We start from the raw sequence: 19,965 nt of genomic DNA, 5'->3' as shown, positions 1-19,965 counted from the left end.
GAAAAATAAAAAGTAGATACCAAACTGAAATTCCTTTGGTTTGAATTATTTGGAAGAGTATAATGTTAACATCATTCTGCCTCGTATTTATTTTAATACTTTCTCGACCGTTTAAAAAAAAGAAAAAATTCAGATAATACTTATTTTTATATTGGTTATTTGTTAAGGACCAAAAACAACATTTAAAAAACATTGTTACCTCAGAAATAAGTATTTTCTTATAGATCAACTTTGAATTCATTGTAAAATACATAATTATTAACCAAAATGAAGGGTTGTTGGTCGACAAAATACAATAAAATGAGCAGATATCAGTATATGATTTTTACCTTAGTATTGGCCTCAACAGAAAATGTCAATGTCAGATAGACTGTAATATTAACTTTACATTGTTGAAGCACTTATTATATCGATTTGTAGGATTTGAAGGTGTGCCTTACTCGATGACTATTTCAAGGGTTTTACCATAGACTGTATATATAAAGGGTTTTACTTACAAATATTTTGATACTCACCTTAGTTACGGTTGCGTAGAGGAAAAAATATTTCCTTTCTTTCCATTGGTGGACACGAGCATGATGTCATCCGTAGGGAATGTAGTTCAGCAAAAGTCAATCCACGATGATAGGAATGCCGACCGGGTCTCTAGTGAACTCCAACTCCCATGATTCAACTCTGAGCAACTGTCTGCGTAGTTGTTTGTAGCTCCAAGCGACGCCAGTTGCTTTAGCTTTAGCCATCATTGAATGACTTTGTCCCCCTGTGCAGCAGCAGGGTATAGAAAGGTGGCTATTTGACAGGTCGGGAGCATTATCGGAGCTAATGGAGGCCCTCATTCCTGTCATTAACAAACTGCAGGATGTGTTTAACACGGTGGGCGCGGATATCATCCAACTGCCGCAGATAGTTGTTGTGGGAACTCAGGTGAGAAACACTTTGCTTTAGGGCTAGCAGGTTAGTTAGCCTGCGCCAAGTTATGGTTTTAGCTTCTTCTGGTATGGAAACCTCAGTTTTTCTTTCACTTTCATGCAGATGTGGTAGACATTACTGTGTAGACTGACTTTACATAAACTCCGCCTTTTTTAATCTAGGATAATTTATTTAGTGGCTAAATTAGCATTAGCTAGCTACATGTGATCTCACTTAAGAGTTGTGTGGCTAGCAATGTTTTTAGCTGACAGTTGGGGCACTAATAATAACCCATTTAAAGTTTTCCTTCAGATCCTAAGCTTATAAGGTAATTCTTAGCTATAGGATAATCACTATAACTCGAAAAATTACGAACACCTCTCGGTATAAAACAACAACAATAAACGGCACCATGAACTGCTAATGACCATGGCGTTCAATTAACACCTTGCTTGTCTAATACACCTGCCCCGTCCACCTTACTATCTATATGCACACATTAAAGCTAATTGGGTTAAAGTGGCAGCTTTTGTCTAACACATTTATTTTCACTGCTCTGCTAATAGGATGTGTCTGTCTCAGACCTGTTGGCATGTATCTGATTCTGTTACAGTGAGACAACACAGCCACAGAGTGTTTAAAATGCCTGGGCTCTACAAAGGCCCAGATCGGCAAAGACCTTCAGTTAGGACAGCTGTAACTGAGACCTGAAGCCAAGTATTTGTTATCCATGTAAGGTCTATTAATAGGCCCATCCTATATCAGTCTAAACAAAGTTACTGCTAAGGAGGAAGTCACTGATTACATGTTTAGCCCTTTATACATCCTTGGTTAAGCCTCAGTCTACGATTGAGAAAATCAGTACCAGTCTAATAAAGAGGTATCAATTCAAAACCTTTATTTATCCAGGTGAAATCCCATTGAGATCATTGATCTCTTTTTCAAGGGAGACCTGCAGCAGTAGGTTCCACATGAAGACATACAAACATAAACAACAGAACAACAAAAGGACATCATCCCGCAAAAATGACAGGGATTACAATTTACATATCTATCCACATGTACAGGTACCAACAGCATCTGATTGTGTAGCGTCCAACCGAGCTTTAAAAACATGTAGTGGTACCAGATTGGTAATTTTCCATTCTTTTTGCAGACTGTTCCAAGTTAGTGGAGCTGCACATCTAAAAGCTTTTCTTCCCTAAGACAGTCCTATATGCTTGCCAAGTCAGGTATTCCAGTTAACTAGGTCTAATTAGGATTTATTATGCCACCCATATCAATAAACCAGACAGTCTTCCTAGCTTCTTAGCTGCACTGTGAATGAAAACTGTACCAAGGACTAAATAGACCTTGTCTCCCCCGGATGCAGCTACGGTTCCAGAGTTCCGGAAATTACCAGCACTGATAACGGGTTAAATAATATTCAAAGTAACACACAGGAAAAATATCGTCGAAGACATTCAAGCTCAGCACAGCCTGTTTTTTTCTGAATCTGCACAATGGAAAGACTGTTTTTTTTTCATCCACGAGTCATTCATACTCCCGTCCCCCTCTAACGTTTATGTTGTTGTTTTTGTCTACAGAGCAGTGGGAAGAGTTCAGTTTTAGAGAGCCTGGTGGGCAGAGACATCCTGCCACGTGGAACTGGCATCGTCACACGCCGGCCTCTTATCTTGCAGCTAGTGCACATCGATCCAGAGGACCGCAGGAAAACCAATGAAGAGAATGGTAACATCACCGTCTCCTGTGTTTTTCTGTATCTGTGGGGTTGTTGCACATTAAATTTGAGTCATTTAAATTCAGCAGTCTGCCTTCTGTACTATACTTCACTGTAAGTGTCCAAAAGCATTTGTCTTTAATAAGATTTAAAGTGGACCTATCATGCTACATTTGAATAATATATTGTAGGGTCATACCTAAATAAAACATGTCTGAAGTTTTTTTTTCAAAATACCAAACAGATCATACATTTTAGCCATGCCTCATTTCGCTCTATTTGCACTTTTTTAGCCCTGTTTTTGCAAGGGCTGATTCTGTGAGAACAGCCGTGGCTGTCTCCTCCTGATAGGTGGAGAGTTGCCCATATAGGCGGAGCTCCTCGTTCCTGACGTCAGTGAAGTGTTCAAATCTGGATCAGTTTTTATCAGATCTGTTGCAGCCCCGTTTTTAGAGATTTGGGTATGGAGGAAAATAGAGAGGGTTGTGTTTTCTGACACTTGGTGAGTTCCCTGGAACACCGGGGACACATATTCATGTATAAAAGACGTACAAAAGTGCATTTGGCATGATAGGTCCCCTTTAAATATAAGGTTTTAAACAAGGGACATTATTTAATTTACTAAGGGATGTTTTGTTTTTTTATTGTGAAAGACCACCAAGCAGTTTAACTGAGCACTATTGCTTCAGTTAAAAAACATTGGGAAGCTGTGCCAAGATTTGCATCCTCCATGCCGTCCTCTGGGAATGGCTTTAGCGTGATGCTGCAGTGTCACAGAGGGGCTGCAGATAGACAGGCTAACCCTTTTGTCTCCTTTGATCTCTCTTTAACCACAGAATCAAAGAAAAATGGACGCCTTAACAGAGGTCTCCTTTTCCTTGCTCTTTGCGATATTGTGTTTGCAATTACATAACATCCCCTCATTATGCCCCCTCCTGCTTTGCATTGTTGTGGCTTGTCCAAAGCTGCCAAACCATTGTAGATTCACTTGATTCAGCTCAAGCTCTCCACTCGATTTAGGCTGGTGTCTGTCAGTCTAAGTTCCTGCTCAAAATACTTGTTTTGTGCTAGGATTTTACATTTTAAAAGTCCACCTATGGCTCATATGGTGTCTTCAAATACCAACTTCTTTTAACCTGTTAAGCCCCAAAGCCCCCGTCGGCGGGTCTTTTTTTTTTCACAAATAAAATTTATTTATTTTTTATTATTTAATTTTTCTTTGGATGGAATGAATACCTATGGTGATAATTCAATGCAATACACCATTTTTATAGTCTGGTACCTGAAAAAGGTGAAATGGCACTGATGGAACCAGATGTACCCAAATGTGCCGAAAGCTTATTCCGCCTGGAACTTTTTTTCCCTAAATCTCTCTTAAAAAGGTCAAATTTAACTTGTTTTGCCTCAATCTTGATACAGGGTACTTATTATATGTTATAGTTTGGATTCCTAAAGCTTTTAGTCTACCATCCCATCATTCAAGGGTGGTTTTCACTATAAGTAATGTTTTGTCTTTAGGCGGAGGTAAGAATTTACCTTTTTTTGCTATGTTCCATCTGAATTTACTCTGACTGAGAACAATCTATATTGATTCTGACACTTCTACATCCAACTCACAGATGTAACCTTGCTTTGATAAAAGAAATTATTCATATAACCCTTTTAGAAGTGAAGTTGTAGTCATTTGTTTTGGGCATGTCATTTTCGAGCCTGAAACCTGCAAAACAGGCTCGGGGCATAACAGGTTAAGATGACTCACAGACTCCACCTATGTAACTTTTCCCTTGTTTTCATTGCAATGTTTATGATTATTGCAGCTGAAATAAGAGCTTTGTTTGTTAAAGGCTCTCTACACTAGATCCCTGCTTCCCTAAATCCACATGCTTTTTCTTTCCTGAGGCTTTTATTTGCTTCCACTGCTGCGGAACAGTTGTTCCACTGTTATAGTTTTTATTTGTACTATTCAGCTGTGGATCTTTCTCTGAAGAGTTGTTCCATCCCATCATTGCCAGCAGAGAAATCCTCCCATGAGATGTAGCATTAGTAATAATAGTAACACTGATCTCCAGGCCACATCTGTCACATCCGTAACCACAACATCTGTCCTCAACTTTGTATTTCTGCAGGCATCGACGGAGAAGAATGGGGCAAATTTCTACACACCAAAAACAAGGTAGAGTTGTACTTGCAGTCTTGTCTGCCCCAAAACAATACTCTCAATGAAGTCTGCCTCCACAAAACATCTAATTAAGGAATAAACTGCACTTGATCTGGAATTCCCTTGCTCTATACCTCGTTTTGTTTCTGTTGAGGACATTCTGTGGTTTTGTGGTATCTTTATAACATTTCACTCACTCTCTCTGTAGCTACAAATATTAGTGTGGCTGTCGGGTCAATGTCCTCCAAGGTTGAATTGTGTCTCTTCATCTCCTTATAGTTAATTATGTTTGAACAAAGATCCCTTTTGATGATAGCCCCATGACACTAAACAGGAAAACAAACCCAGTCATGTTCTGTTTTTTCTCACACCGTGTTGCTATTGTTGTTATATTGGAGTCTTACTTTCATGGTTTAATTTTCTTACAGATCTACACAGACTTTGAAGAGATCAGGCAAGAAATCGAAACGGAAACAGAAAGGATTTCCGGCATTAACAAGGTATGCTAAATGCGGCCATAACAAAGGGAATAAGTTGCCAAACAAGAAATGGTCTATTGACAAACTGGATGATCTCTTAATATCAGCATAATAATCCATGATGAGTCTTTTAAGCAATATCAGCCTGTAAGAGTTATCATCTTTTTGGTTTGTTTTTTTCTCCAGGGTATCAGTGATGAACCCATTCACCTGAAAATCTTCTCCCCACACGTTGTGAACCTCACATTGGTGGACCTTCCTGGCATTACGAAGGTGAGATAGGTTTCCCTTTCACTTCCCCGTGTCCCAACCTGAGTGAACATTAACTCAAATAATCCTGCAATCAGATACCTTTCATTCGAGTCAATGAGTGTGTATTTGTTAAAACAGTTGCCAGTGGGAGACCAGCCCAAAGACATAGAGGGTCAGATCAGAGAACTGATCTACAAATACATCTCCAACCCCAACTCCATCATCCTGGCTGTGACTGCTGCAAATACAGACATGGCAACCTCAGAGGCCCTTAAAGTATCCCGCGACATTGACCCTGATGGTAAATGGACTTCTTGTTTATCCCTTATTTTCTTCCGTTGCTTTTCCTGAGGTTTTTATCTGCTGTTAAAGGTTTTTCCTGATCCGAATCTAGGGCTTAACAACAGCAGGTGCCGTATGCAGTCCAGATTTTATAACGAAAAGTAACTTGACTCGTTGCATTTCCTGCCTCAGTGTTGTTTTTGTTGACCTGTTTATGATGACTTTGTCTCTAGGCAGGAGGACGCTAGCAGTGGTGACCAAGCTGGATCTGATGGACGCCGGCACAGATGCCATGGATGTATTATTGGGCAGGGTCATTCCTGTCAAACTGGGCATTATTGGAGTAGTTAACAGGTAACGCTGCACTTTTGTGCTACATTAGTTTTAACCCTTGTGTTGTGTTCGAAAGCTGTTACCGTTCATGGTGTTCGCGGGTCAATTTTGACCCATGATTTATCTCAGTCCAAAACACACACAAAAAAAATGACTATCATCCAATATCGTTTTAACTACATCATAACTAACTTATAATGCATTCATAACCGTACAATCCTGTTGTAATTTAATGTTATGGCCCAAAACACATTACACACGTGCATGTGTGAGTTCAGGTTCAAGTGTTAGTGTACATATTCTTTGAGAAAGGTCGAGTTCCCGTGGGGGGAGGGGGGCAGAGAGAGGGGAGACCAGATGCATGTTGTGAAAAATTATTGTTACAGTGTATGAAGGGGGGGGGGGGGGGTGTGTCTAAAGTCAAAGATTAATCTTGATAGAGAGGCGAAGTCCCGCCCATCTACTTCCGACTCATGGGACCTTATTTCATAAAAATTATGTATTGAAGTCAATGGGGAGAGAAAGATGATCTTTCTATCGAGACAGGAGATGTAGTTCATTGAGCGGTTTCACACAAAAAAAGTGTTACTTCACAGTTTTACGACACATTTTTTTTTGACTTGCAAAATTATCTTTTAAATTGACAAACATCATATGTGTAATTCGTGGCACAATTCAAACGGGATAGAAAGATAATCTTTCTCTCTCCATTGACTTCAATACATACTTTTTCCGAAATAAGGTCCCATGGAGGTCAACCGGAAAGGGAAGGACTTCGCCTCTCTATTGGGCCGAATTTGACCTCGAGTCACCCAAAACAATTCTGCTGGGTCTCCCCAGACCCCAACACCAAATTATACACTTTTATTTTTAGAGACTTTCAGACTTGGCTAAAATTGTCAAAATCAGTTTTGTAGTGTTTATATAGCTGTTGTGGAGGATATCATGAAGCCTTGTTCCGATACAAAAAACTAGAGCGTAGTTATTATATCATTTTAACTTGAAACGGGTCACGGGAGACCCGAACACAACATAAGGGTTAAAGGAAGAAGTAAGCGGGGAACAACGGAAGGAACAAACTAACTTTGAAAAAATAATAATACAAAGATGGAGACAATATGCCAGGACACAGAACCAACATGATTTAAAACAAATGTATACAATACAGAGCCTCCCTGAAGGTCAAATCATAGCTTGTGATCTGGAAACTTCCCTCTAATTTCTTACTTTGTTGCTTCCGGGGCTTCCTTGTTTTGAGTTATTTCTAACATTAGATGTTCATACCACACAACCTCGGTAAAACATGTAATTATTTCCACCAGATTTCCACACAACATAATCACCTTCATCTGGGAACTGTTTCCTCTTTTCTTGTGTCTGCACTTCCTCAGGAGTCAGTTGGATATCAATCAGAAGAAGTTGGTGGCAGATGCCGCCCGTGATGAATATGCCTTCCTACAAAAGAAGTATCCCTCCCTTGCAAACCGAAATGGTACCAAATATCTCGCCAGAACATTGAACAGGTGAGAAGTTTGAATTGATCAAATATTTTATTTATAAATATTGAATTAGCTACACAATTTTCTATTTGGCTAATGAAATGTTTGAGTCACTTATTGATCTTTTTTCCTTTGAGGTTTACTATTTTTCTGTCAAAGTGGAAAATAAGACCTAATCTTTCATGTCAAAGTACTGCTGTTCTATAACAAGTCCCCCTCTTTGTTTCCCATCAGCATCTAAACTGATCACTTTCATTTGATCCCAGGTTACTCCTGCACCACATCAGAGACTGTCTCCCCGAGCTGAAGACGAGGATCAACGTGCTGGCAGCGCAGTACCAGTCGTTACTCAACAGCTACGGTGAGCCTGTGGAGGACAAGAGCTCCACGCTGCTGCAGCTCATCACTAAGTTTGCCGCAGAGTACTGCCACACCATAGAGGGCACGGCCAAGTACATCGAGACCACTGAACTGTGAGTTACACAACCGTCACAGCTGCCTTTACTCTCAGACACCACTAAGGGGTGCTAGCATCTATAATATCCTGAGTGCTCAAGTTTAATATCATTCCCTCTTCTTTTTTCAGATGTGGTGGAGCAAGAATCTGTTATATATTTCATGAAACCTTTGGTCGCACTTTGGAGTCTGTGGACCCTCTGGGAAATCTGACTACCATTGATGTGCTCACAGCTATCAGAAATGCTACGGTGCGTTTCTGCTTTCTCTTTAATTCGGTATCGGTATGAATGAATTGGACCATTAAAGACTCATCATGTCATTGTACTACCACAGGGCCCGAGGCCTGCTTTATTCGTGCCTGAGGTTTCGTTTGAGCTGCTGGTGAAGCGGCAGGTGAAGCGCCTGGAGGAGCCCAGCCTGCGCTGCGTGGAGCTGGTTCACGAGGAGATGCAGAGGATCATCCAGCACTGCAGCAACTACAGCACGCAGGTGAGAAACACGGTCAAACAAGCACACTAGATACTAAAACTCACGGTAGGTAAGGGAATATGACCTAGAATGTATATCACAGTGTTTTAGTTTTTGTTCTACCATGTTTATGGTATTTAAAAAAGCCATAAATCGACCTCTTTTCCCTCTATTGGCAATGTTGTGTTGTGGCAGTACATGACAACGTTTTTTCAACGGTATAACGCCCACCCTAGAACCAGGCGTGCTGTTAATCCACTTGCTGTTGTGTCTGGTCACACTTTGGAATAAAACATCACTGCTGTATCGAATCACTAACAAGCACTTATCGGGGCGGAGTGGCGCAGTGGGCTGTGCGTTTGATCATCAGATCAAGGGGGCGTTGGGGAACTCCAGTTCGAAACCCGCTCCCGCCGCCACTGCGTCAGGCCGTTGTGTCCTTGGGCAAGACACTTCACCTGAATTTGCCCCTGTGGGTATTGTCCACAGTACATGACCATTACATGTTTGTATGATATGTATGTGTAATGTGTATCTGTAAAGCGCTTTGAGTCATTGAAAAGCGCTATAATAAATATAAGGAATTATCAATTATTATAATGACATCTGTTTATCTCTGCAGGAGTTACTGAGGTTTCCAAAGCTCCATGATGCCATAGTAGAAGTGGTCACCTCGTTACTCAGAAAGAGACTCCCAGTCACCAACGAAATGGTGAGGACCTGCTCACACTAAATACTTCAGAGCATCTGTAAGTGACGTTTATGAGCATCCCAGTACATATTAATCAATCTTTTGTGTTCTTCAGGTTCACAACCTGGTGGCCATCGAGCTGGCTTATATCAACACTAAGCATCCTGACTTTGCCGACGCCTGTGGCCTCATGAACAATAACATAGAGGTAAGACAGCGTTAGATTACGACGAATGGAAGATAACTTCACATAGTTATATTAGATTTAAATACAATAACTTTATATTATATTTGCAGCTCCAAAATTATGGTATTGTATTTGGTGGTTTGTGTTCCAGCTTTCGATCAGCAACTATATATCCATAATCCACCAGTTAAAGGAAATACAACTAATGTGTTGTGTTATATTAGCTGTACAATTTACCACATATGGTGTTCTTAGTTTCCATACCTCCTGTGTTTTACGAGCGACTTATCAAGACTTGGCAAACGGCATAAAACACGATTAAACGTGATAGTATATAAAACCATGCTCGTATCTACAACCTATAGAAATGCAAAACGGCGTCAGTTTAGACGTAATTCTGTCCTCCTGCTTACCGCGTCATTTATGAGAAAACATTTCATAACATTAACACAACATATTCGAGGTGGTTTTAAATAGCATATCCGTATTTATTTATTTCTCCAAGTTATGTTTTTGTGTGCACTGAGGAGTCGCAAACAGGCGTTTGTTTAATCATTTAAAGATTGGCTTTAATCAATGTTTGAAAATGAATTCTTCATATTTGATAAATGAGAGGTAACATTTTATTTATGGTATTATTTCCACATATTTCTCTCCATTCTTCCTTCTGCCAACGGTGTCGCAGTTTCTCGTCTCTCCCGTTTGTGTGCTTAGTGCGTACGCATGGGTTAGAGTTTGCGTGGAGGACCGCACATTTCCCGTCAAGTTAGTATTTTATAAATCGCAAACATTGCGTAGAAACTGGCGTACACCATTTTTTGAGCGTACATGTATATCCCTTTATAAATGAGGCCCCAGGTGAAATTTGGGTTTTTATCTTAATAGTGTTTTGTATTGTTTTTACGTCATGTAGGAGAGTTTCTCAGTCTGTGGCTTCTGATCTGGTTTCATCGTCTCCTGTTTTACATTTGTTTCATGTCCTGTCTGTTTTTTATGTATTTATGCTATGTTTTTTATACAGTTGTTGATGTACAGCACTTTGTTCAACTTTTTAAATGTGCTATAGAAATAAAATGGATTGGATTATAGATTCTCTGCTTTGTAATCCTTGAAGATTCCATAGTTAAGATGTTTATAGTTACAAAGTATAAATGAAAATGTGAATGTATATTGTTTGAGACACGGAAAACTACATTTCCTCAAACCTTTTTTCCTTATAGGAGCAGAGACGCAACAGAATGAGAGACCTGCCCTCTGCTGTCCCCAGAGACAAGGTACAGTCAGTCTGCATGATCTGAATATCTTTTTCTTTTTCTAGTAACTCTATTTTTTCCAAGTCTTGAACCTGAAGATTTAGTCCACTTTTGCTTTGAGTCATTAACCAAGTTCCTGCTCACCCCTGCCTGTAGCTCCTGCCAGTTCTCTGTCCACTTTCTCTCTTGATGTTGTCTTTCTCTAGTCCCTTAAAGGCCCGGGTGGGCAGTCTCTCTCTCCCTCTGAGCCTCACGCCCTCGAGGGCGAGGCCGCCAAGGTGTGTCCCGTTCACTCACTGCCCGCCGACATTTTCCATCTGCCCCCCCGTCCCTGCTCAGATCACATTGGAAAGTGTTGTTCTACTTTAAAGTCTCCCAAACCCCTGTTGCAGCAGGCGGTCTGTTCTATGATCCTCTGACAATGCAGTGTGATTTGAAGGGCAAATGAAGTCTGACCTTCACTCTCTACTATCTATACTAACCCTTTTTGCTGCATGCTGATTGCTGCTAACAACATACAACTAATATTATATTGCTTATTATAATAAATTCATACTCATCTGGCATGTGCTGTTTTTGAACATTTAGAAAAAACGTTATTAACCTTGTGAAGAGTTGGCCATATCGAAAAACATTATCACTGAATATTAAATTGTCTAATGAGGAAGCAATAGAGTGCCACAGTGACGTGTCCTAGAACCCGGAAGTAAGTTAGCATTTTACCACTTCCGGTTCCTTCGACAAAAACCAATGCAATTTCTCCATAGGATTTTAAAAAATAGCTCGAAAATAAGGTCTGTTTGACACAAATTGAAGAGACAGATCACGTTTTGTTCAGCCGGATAATATCCACATGTCTACCCTACTTTTATAATTTTCTAATCATAAATCTAATTGATAGATTTATTATTCGAAAATTAGTCTTTCATATTAATTTGCAATATTCCTTGCGGTGGCCTAAAAAAAGCAGGGAGAATACAAGTTTCGTATTTCAATATATATATTTTCATATCATCCAATCCTAAACCTGGGTGATATTATTTTTGCCCTAAAATCGAACAAGGCAAATGGCATGCTACTCTTTCAAACTGTTCCCAGTCTTTTTCTGACCTCTGTACTCTACTTGTATACTTAATGTGTTCACTTTAACAACTCAATGCAGTGGCTGAACATGTGCAGGATTCATCCCACCCTTTGTCTCTCTCTCTGCAGGCAGCAGCCGGCGGCTCTCAGAGCGGCGAGCAGACAGACGGCGGGACGGGGAACTGGAGGGGGATGATCAGGAAGGGAGACGAGGGAGCAGCGGGAGAGAGAGCCGGGCTGCAGCACTCGTATCCATCAAGCCCTCATAAGGGATACGCTGTCAACCTGCTCGATGTGGTGGGTACTCCTCAAGTGCTTTAATGCTGGAAAGATCTGCCATGTTTAGCCAATTCATCAAAACCTTTATTTGTTCCCAGTGGAAAGTGAATTGCATACATTTGTATAACACATGGCACAAAATCACAACTCTAAGACAGTAACTTAAACCATAGTGCGAATATAAATACCTCCCTAGATGTTTTGGGGAAAATGGCAATAACAGGAGATTCTTTCTTATTTAACTGTGTGTTTTTAAGCGTGCCAGTTATTTTGATGCAGTCATCGACCAGCCAATGGAGTACATTTCTGTGATTGACCTTAAATGATTTATACCATCCGATAAAAGAGACTGTTAGACAATAATCAACAAAAGATCGATAAAACATAGTCCTGTCAATCTTAAAAAGCTTCCTGAGACAAAGAGACACTTCTGGCTTCTACATCAAGTCAGTATTCCTCTCAACCGTCAGTCTATTGTCTTTCTCCTATTGTTTAAAGCATGTGCACTCTTAGCATTGTTGTTCAAAAGAACAGTCAGAACCTTAGTTAATGCTCTACAGCCATGTATCATATGGACAAAAACTAGCCGCAGTACAAGGCTTTAAGGAAGGTGGCTACAGTATCCCTCAAGTACTGTCAATCAATAACTCCAGCCTCTCCTTCAAATATGGTCACTCCTGTCTCCAAAATGATGTGACGCCTTAAGGACCAAACGCAAGGCTTCAAAAATAGTAGTATTCCAAACACCAATGTGTGATGTGACGGTGGCAACGTGCACTTTTTTTATACACGCTATGATCCCACTTCTATTAATGCCAAACTGAAAACACATTTATTCAACCTTTTGATGTGGGAAGAAAAATCGAAATTTGTTTTTGAAATGTACTTTAATTTTAATTTCTTTAAATCCCCAGCCTGTTCCAGTTTCCAGGAAGTTGTCTGCCCGGGAGCAGAGGGACTGTGAGGTCATCGAGAGACTCATCAAGTCCTACTTCCTTATTGTGCGGAAAAACATCCAGGACAGGTACTTTTTTTTTCACCCACCATGATGCAATTCTTTACATTTTGCCGTGATTTTGCTTCTCATGTCCCTCCCCCTCGTCCTGTGTTGTTGTCTGGCCTCAGTGTACCGAAGGCGGTGATGCACTTCCTGGTGAACCATGTGAAGGACAGCCTGCAGAGTGAGCTGGTGGGTCAGTTATACAAGGCGGGCCTGCTGGACGACCTGCTGACAGAGTCCGAGGACATGGCTCAGAGACGCAACGAGTCCGCTGACATGCTCAAGGTAACGCATTCACCAAGTGTCACCAGAGACCCCAAAACAAGATCCGGTATCAGCCATTCGCTCACAGCTCATTAAAGTTTTTGTCATTGGTCTGGCATATACATTTACTTTCACTCTTCATTCAAACTCTTTTAGTTTACGTAAATCCAGATAAAAGCCATGTCCTTTTATTACAATTGTAATGTAAATGACACATATGGGGTTTTAAGCGTTTCCGGCTTATACGGGTCACTAACAAAATATTTTCTAAAGCGATTTCAATGTAACTAATCGAAAGACAAAATCCATGATCCTTGTTCCTTTCAAAATACATTTGAAAAGTTTAGGTTTCATAAGTTTAAGCTTGTCAAATAAAGTAGATATATTTCAAAGTCACTGTCTTTTTAGTGCAAAATGCTATCTTTGTATTCAACTGTTGAGCTGCAGCAAAAGAAAAGTAACAAGAAGAAGGAATTGTATTCAAAAATGTCCAAAGAGTATGTTTTTGCAAAGAAATAGTGCCTTTCATTTATCTCCCAGCACTTTTAAGCACACTTGAAGGGATGGTATAATGGCCAGTATGAACAGCATGCATTATAGGAGCTAAATATTGTAAAGTCAGTGTACCTTGATATGTTACCTAAAAGCATGTGTTTTTTATTTACAATCTTTCATTTCTGTGTCCAGGCTTTGCAGAAAGCCAGCCAGGTGATCGCAGAGATCAGAGAAACCCACATGTGGTGAGGGCGGCCGCTCTTCATCCCTCCCGGACCCTCCTCCTCCTCGCTCTCCTTGCTCCTCAGAGACGAACAACATGATAATGCACTGGTGTGGATATGTGTATATGGAAACATAGTTTAAACTTACAGTAAAGACTTGGATTTAATAAAGGGCAGTACATATCAGCGCCTCAATGTCAGCAACACACATGCTTCTGTCTTAGATTATTATATTTTTCTTATGTAACTGAACCAATAAATAAATAAATAGATCATGTAAAGCATCACCACTATGTGGAGCCCTGCTGAAGAATGTCTGCTCTTATTGTAGATCTGAATTAAAGCTGGAACTGATAAACCCATGCTGCGACATCTAGACGCTGTCTTTATCATGTCCATTCTCTATTTATTTATTGACAAAATAATGTCTACTGCTGATTGCTCAAAAGAAATGCACTTAATTTCGATTTAAAACAGTTTTAATTTAATGTAGACATTCAACTGTTCAACATCAGATCCATTTTGTCCCTTTGTTCACATGTTTCAACACGCTCTCGTACACATTTTTAGCGGTTTAGCTACTTTAAAAAGTGTTTCTAAACAATTCATGCTGCTGAAGTATTTGTATAAATGTGTTATGGTACAGTATGCTGGACTTATTCACACAGAAACAATCTGCATAGTTTGCAGGGAGGCAGCAGAGGGGATGTAATGATTTATTTATTGTTTTATGATAATTGACATGTAACCCAACACAACAGAACAATGAATACACAAATAATGGACACATCGGCCAATCACTGGTGTCTGCCTCGCCCTCCTCCGGCGGCTCCTTTACCTCAGCCGGCCGCCCAGCTTGCCCTTTCCACGACCTTTGGCACTGAAAGGATGCAGGGAGAGATTAAAGCCAAATACCAAACACTGCTATCAGTGTGATGCCACAAGTGAAGGTGATTTGATTGCAAATGAAAACACAAAACAGTGAACGGGGTGTGTTTTTGATGAGACAGTATTGATGGTTAATACAGACCTTTATATATATGAGGCTTAAAGTGTTTGTTATGCGAATGAGAATGCAAATAAAAGTAACGTTTATTTCCTTTGCAGTTTTTGGAAGAGTCCTGTTCATGATCAGATATTTCTCAATGTATGCAGTCGTGAAAAATATATGTTGTGATGAAAGTTAAGAATATAAAAATTAGATTACGATGCAGCACCTGCCAGATGTAAAGTAAAACATGAGCAAAATTAGCGAGTATGTTCATTATGTAATGGAGCATGATGGTGAGGGTTGTGTCCATTTTATATTGAGTATTTATACATGATTGTACTCTGTGACCTCTGTTCCTTCCATGCAATAAAAATAGGGTGAATGTAAAGTGTAAGGTAGTACACATTAGCACAATGGAAAGAAAGAGATGGGTCCTCCCACACACATACATTCTCCTTTCACATATATTTTCACTCTCATATTCATATATTTACACTCACACATTCATACATTTTGCTCTCATATTATCATATAGCTGCATTTGCTGCTGTAATGCCAGAAATGTCCCCATTGCGGCACAAATAAAGGCTTTCCTATTCTGATTCTGAATTGTTTTTATAAAAAGATGTTTGCAGCTTTAAATAGCCCCTTGAGGAAGGAGGGAACACAAGAAGTACATAGTAACATCACGGAGTTTGTGTACTTACCTCTGGTGAGTCTGGACGCGCCCGAGAAGCTGGTTGATCTGCAAGGAAATATAAAATAAACATACAGTATGTAACCAGACAGGTCCAGCACAGGTTGTCAACACGGACAGGAAAGCCACCCAACATGGACAGCTATCATCTGTCGTTCCCCAGCCACTTATTTATTACCTCTCTAGCACTGTTTCTCCTGATCATATTCTCCAAACTCCAGACTTTGCTGATTATTTGTCAAATATGGCGTTAAACGATGGTTGTGTTCAGATGTGTTCCGTGTTTGTTTGCCTCTTTTCTTTCTCATAGATAGAGGCCCTCATTGCCAAATCCATACGTTATTTTGTTTGTGCCCTGGATTACTTACGTCGTACTTCTGTCTTTTGAGTTTTTCACTGAGATCAAACTTCTCAGCCTCCAGTCCCATCAGCCACTGCCACATCTCGTTGGCCTTCTCCCTAAACACAAACGACCATTTTGAGCATATTTTAAATCCTTTTGTATGGAGTGAAGTAAGTTAAAACACTGCACAGTTTGGACTTACTTGAGTTTGTCCTCATTCAGATGATCAACAATTAGAGCCTTCTTGCGGTCAGCCAGGATCTTCTTCTTCTTCTCCCTCTCAGTTTGTTTCTTGCCTCCTTTTCTTGTCTCACCCTGTGTTCGTCATAAAGCAGAAATACACATAAGTCTGAAAGTAACAAAAAGGAATATTGTTTTTTAAATTCATACTTTCCAAACAGGGATCCATTTAAAAACAAAAGTTAAATTACTACTCCACTATTACTTATATCCTTTTCCTAAGTAAAAGTTGTGATAAAACATGTAAAAATCACTCCATTACGATAAAAGTCCTGCTTGCAAACAGAAACTAAAATGCAAACTGGAACTTTTTTAAATTGTGTTGGGTAAATACATCTGCAAAGTACTGTATGTACTGCCTTAATCTGTCGACTCAATTAAAGGGGACCTATCATGCAAAATGCACTTTTGTACGTCTTTTATACATGAATATGTGTCCCCGGTGTTCCAGGGAACTCACCAAGTGTCAGAAAACACAACCCTCTCTATTTTCCTCCATACCCAAATCTCTAAAAAAGGGGCTGCAATGGATCTGATAAAAACTGATCCAGATTTGAACACTGTCCTGACGTCAGGACAGTGGCGCTACGGCTATTGGGCCAACTCCACCAATCAGGAGGAGACAACCACGGCCATTGCCGTTCGAAAGCGCTGGAGACGCTGTAGTACATATGCCAGGCCTGTAGGTGGTGCTGTTCTCACTGAATCTGCCCTTGCAAAAACAGATCTAAAAAATGTCAAATTGAGCAAAATGAGGCATGGCTAAAATGCATGATCTGTTTGGTATTAATACCAAGTATAAATATGCCTTATATAGGTATGGTCCTACACTATATTATTCAAATATAGCATGATAGGTCCACTTTAAGTAAAAAGTATGTCTGAGTGAAGTAGAAGTTTAAAATATCATCAACTGGAACATGGAAGTAAAACCTCAGAATTGCAATAACATGAATAATGTAGCGTTGCAATAACATATCCCTCTACTGTTAGCCTATAAGCTGCAATATCAAAGTATTACTTCTCAAGTTTTACTTATACTATTTTAAAAATCTCAGACAGAAAGAAGCTTACATTGATGCTGCTATGGGAGGTTGATTCATTTTTAGTTTTTTTACCCTTTTAAAAGCATACATAATCATCAGTTGTTTTTAGACTATTTAAATGGGTTGTGGTCTCCTGCTAACAAATAAGATAGTAATACATATTTTGTTAGCTTAGGTACTTCTATCCGTGTAGTTTTTCAGTCAAACAAAGTAGGTTTTTTGGGGTACTTTTGCATCCCTGTTCATCATGTTTCACATTTTAACACTAGGCAATAGGAAATTGAATGACCTTCTGCCCAGCACTGTACTGCTGAGTCATGTTTGAGAGGGCCTTCTTCTTATTGGCGTCTGCATCATGCTTCTTGCGATGATCCTCCTCCTCCCTCCTCTCTTTTTCCTCCTGTATGCAGCACAGTGAGAAAGGAGGAGAAAACACTGTCACATTTTTGATGTCCTAAAGTGTGAGAATATGAAGTAATGTTCACTGAGATCATACCGCAAGTCTGGCCTGCCTCTCCTTCTCCCTCTCTGCTCTGACTCTCTGCTGCTCTGCTCTCTCAGCACGACGTTTATCCTGTGAAATGAAAATATACACTGTCATGGTGCGTTGAACAAACAGAATACAATATCTCCTCTTTGATTAAGACACTCACGATTCTGGTAACGAGGGCGACGAGATCCTCCTCCTCTTTCTTCCTCTGGACGAAGTGAGCCTCGATCAGAGACTGCAGCTCAGACAGATCCTTCTCCTGACGCTTCCTGTGGATGTCCTGCCATCACAAAACAAGTGTAATCAAAAGAAATCAGTCGATCTGATCCAAATGGATGTTTTCTATCAAAAATGAGGCATTAAATGAGATCCACTTACATCAAAATCCACCTTGTCACCATCAGGGATCTTTGGGGCAGCAATGTTTTGCATGAACCTGTGAAAGGGAAAGGTTTATAATTGTATAATCTATAATCTATTGTATAATATAAGTGTTAAGTATTGGGATTATATCCACAGACGAGCCAGACACTTACTTGGGTTTTGGCTTTGACTCATCTGAAACAAGAAAAGACAATTATAGACATTGTGAATACATTGTTAAGTGAACAGGGAGTTCATATTCAATAGGTCATTAACATTATTAACTGTTGCAAGAAAAAAGTAAAAAATAAATGAAAGTTTGCGTACCTGTTGCCTCCTCTTGTGCTAATGATAAGGAACATAAGTAATTAGTAAAACGTTTGGAAATCAAATGAGAACTTTAAAACACGGGCAGATTCAACGTTCTTACCTTCTTCCTCCCTGCAGAAGAATTGACAAAAAGAATAAGAAAATGATTAATAAACAAACTGGAAAACACAAAACAATATCAACATTAATATGATGAAAGTACAAAAATGAGTACATACAGAACCTCTTCGACTTCTTCTGTGTCAGACATTTTGATATGGATGATCTCTGCAAAATGATCCCTATTAGCCTATTTTAAGACTGGCAAATATTACAGATCATTAAACAACATAGCAGAGCATGAGATGGCATCTATGACCCAAAATATCTGTGGTCACTGTGGCAGAAGTGGAATAAGTATTCTTATCTGCGACAGAAGCGATGTCACAATAAAATACGCTGTTACTATTAAACGTCCTGCATTCAAAACAATATACTTACAGTAAGTATTAGCAGCTAAATGTACTCACGAATCAAAAACGTTGCAAGCTGTAAAATGCTGCTTTAGTTTACTTTTTTAGAAACTCATGTTTTGCATGTAAACTCATTAAGTTAAAGGTGAGGTCCATTATTTATATTCAATATAGAAATGTCCCTCTGATTGTAGTTATTAGACATATAGAGTAACCCATAATTGAACAATATCCGACTTTTATTCAAGTTAATGTACGTTTTTTCTTCCTCCTTAAGTTATTTATATTCAAATATGTAATCTATTTTGTGTCAGAGCAGTTTTCAACTTTACAGATATAGTATATCTATATATTTAAAGTATTATTTATAGATATGAAGAAGCAAAAAATACCTAAATCCAGCAAAGCACAACCCCAAATCTACTTTAGGACAGTGTTCAGTTAAACTGTCTTAGTTACTTTCCATCCAAGGTTATTACAAATATTTACGTAGTGTGGTTTAAGGTAGTTACAAATACCAATATTTGCATCAACAGAAGACATGAATGAGAAGAAATAAATGTCACCATATGAGTGAGTGGTTATGGATGAAGTTCAACCACATTGATGACATTAAATGCAAGTACATTTGGCTTCAAGATCTTAGCTGGCACAATAACTTACGAAAAACAGTTTACACACATTTCAAGATGTATGACTAAACAAGGTTTTGATTTAAGTAGCGGCACTGAAATAAGAGAGTCCTTACCTGTGACCCAGACAGAGAAAGCTCAGAGTTGACAGACTTCGGCTCCTTGAGCTTCACCAACAGGTTGAGCATCAAGGATACATAGTCCAGCCTCCTTACTCATGTGACTGCAGCACCCTATGGTGGGTGGGTCTATTGTTAGACAACCGGACATCATAATAGGACTGTGTCTCAAACACACATGCACACATGCACACACGCACGCACGCACACACACACACACACACACA

The 19,965-nt window shown here is 39.5% G+C and overlaps 2 protein-coding genes across 4 annotated transcripts; one reads left to right on the top strand and one right to left on the bottom strand.

The window, feature by feature from the left end:
- The first annotated feature begins 651 nt into the window (after nucleotides 1-651).
- On the top strand, nucleotides 652-15,130 carry dnm1l (dynamin 1-like). 2 transcript variants are annotated; one of them, XM_034145989.1, is made up of 19 exons: nucleotides 652-924; nucleotides 2,496-2,640; nucleotides 4,756-4,802; nucleotides 5,216-5,287; nucleotides 5,453-5,539; nucleotides 5,657-5,819; nucleotides 6,034-6,154; nucleotides 7,525-7,656; nucleotides 7,899-8,105; nucleotides 8,219-8,339; nucleotides 8,425-8,580; nucleotides 9,182-9,271; nucleotides 9,366-9,458; nucleotides 10,658-10,711; nucleotides 10,897-10,968; nucleotides 11,903-12,070; nucleotides 12,967-13,076; nucleotides 13,178-13,337; nucleotides 14,004-15,130. In XM_034145989.1, exons 1-19 carry the CDS (start codon nucleotides 823-825, stop codon nucleotides 14,058-14,060), a joined length of 2,157 nt encoding a protein of 718 aa, XP_034001880.1. In that variant the 5' UTR covers nucleotides 652-822; the 3' UTR covers nucleotides 14,061-15,130. The 2 variants fall into 2 exon arrangements, with proteins under 2 accessions (XP_034001880.1, XP_034001879.1); XM_034145988.1 differs by lacking the exon at nucleotides 10,897-10,968 and having other exon boundaries at nucleotides 653-924.
- tnnt2d (troponin T2d, cardiac) lies at nucleotides 14,738-19,791 on the bottom strand. 2 transcript variants are annotated; one of them, XM_034145991.1, is made up of 13 exons: nucleotides 19,736-19,791; nucleotides 18,754-18,802; nucleotides 18,636-18,646; nucleotides 18,533-18,550; nucleotides 18,379-18,400; nucleotides 18,221-18,278; nucleotides 18,006-18,122; nucleotides 17,849-17,926; nucleotides 17,642-17,752; nucleotides 16,269-16,381; nucleotides 16,092-16,182; nucleotides 15,734-15,771; nucleotides 14,738-14,915 (listed from the first exon to the last, which is right to left on the bottom strand). In XM_034145991.1, the coding sequence occupies exons 2-13, from the start codon at nucleotides 18,783-18,785 to the stop codon at nucleotides 14,870-14,872; spliced, it is 735 nt and encodes a 244-aa protein (XP_034001882.1). In that variant the 5' UTR covers nucleotides 18,786-18,802; nucleotides 19,736-19,791; the 3' UTR covers nucleotides 14,738-14,869. The 2 variants fall into 2 exon arrangements, with proteins under 2 accessions (XP_034001882.1, XP_034001881.1); XM_034145990.1 differs by having other exon boundaries at nucleotides 18,754-18,835; nucleotides 19,736-19,754.
- Nucleotides 19,792-19,965: the final 174 nt, after the last annotated feature.

Source organism: Trematomus bernacchii, unplaced genomic scaffold (assembly GCF_902827165.1).
Source record: "Trematomus bernacchii unplaced genomic scaffold, fTreBer1.1, whole genome shotgun sequence".
NCBI lineage: Eukaryota > Metazoa > Chordata > Actinopteri > Perciformes > Nototheniidae > Trematomus > Trematomus bernacchii.
This window is presented reverse-complemented; position numbering and strand designations above follow the sequence as displayed.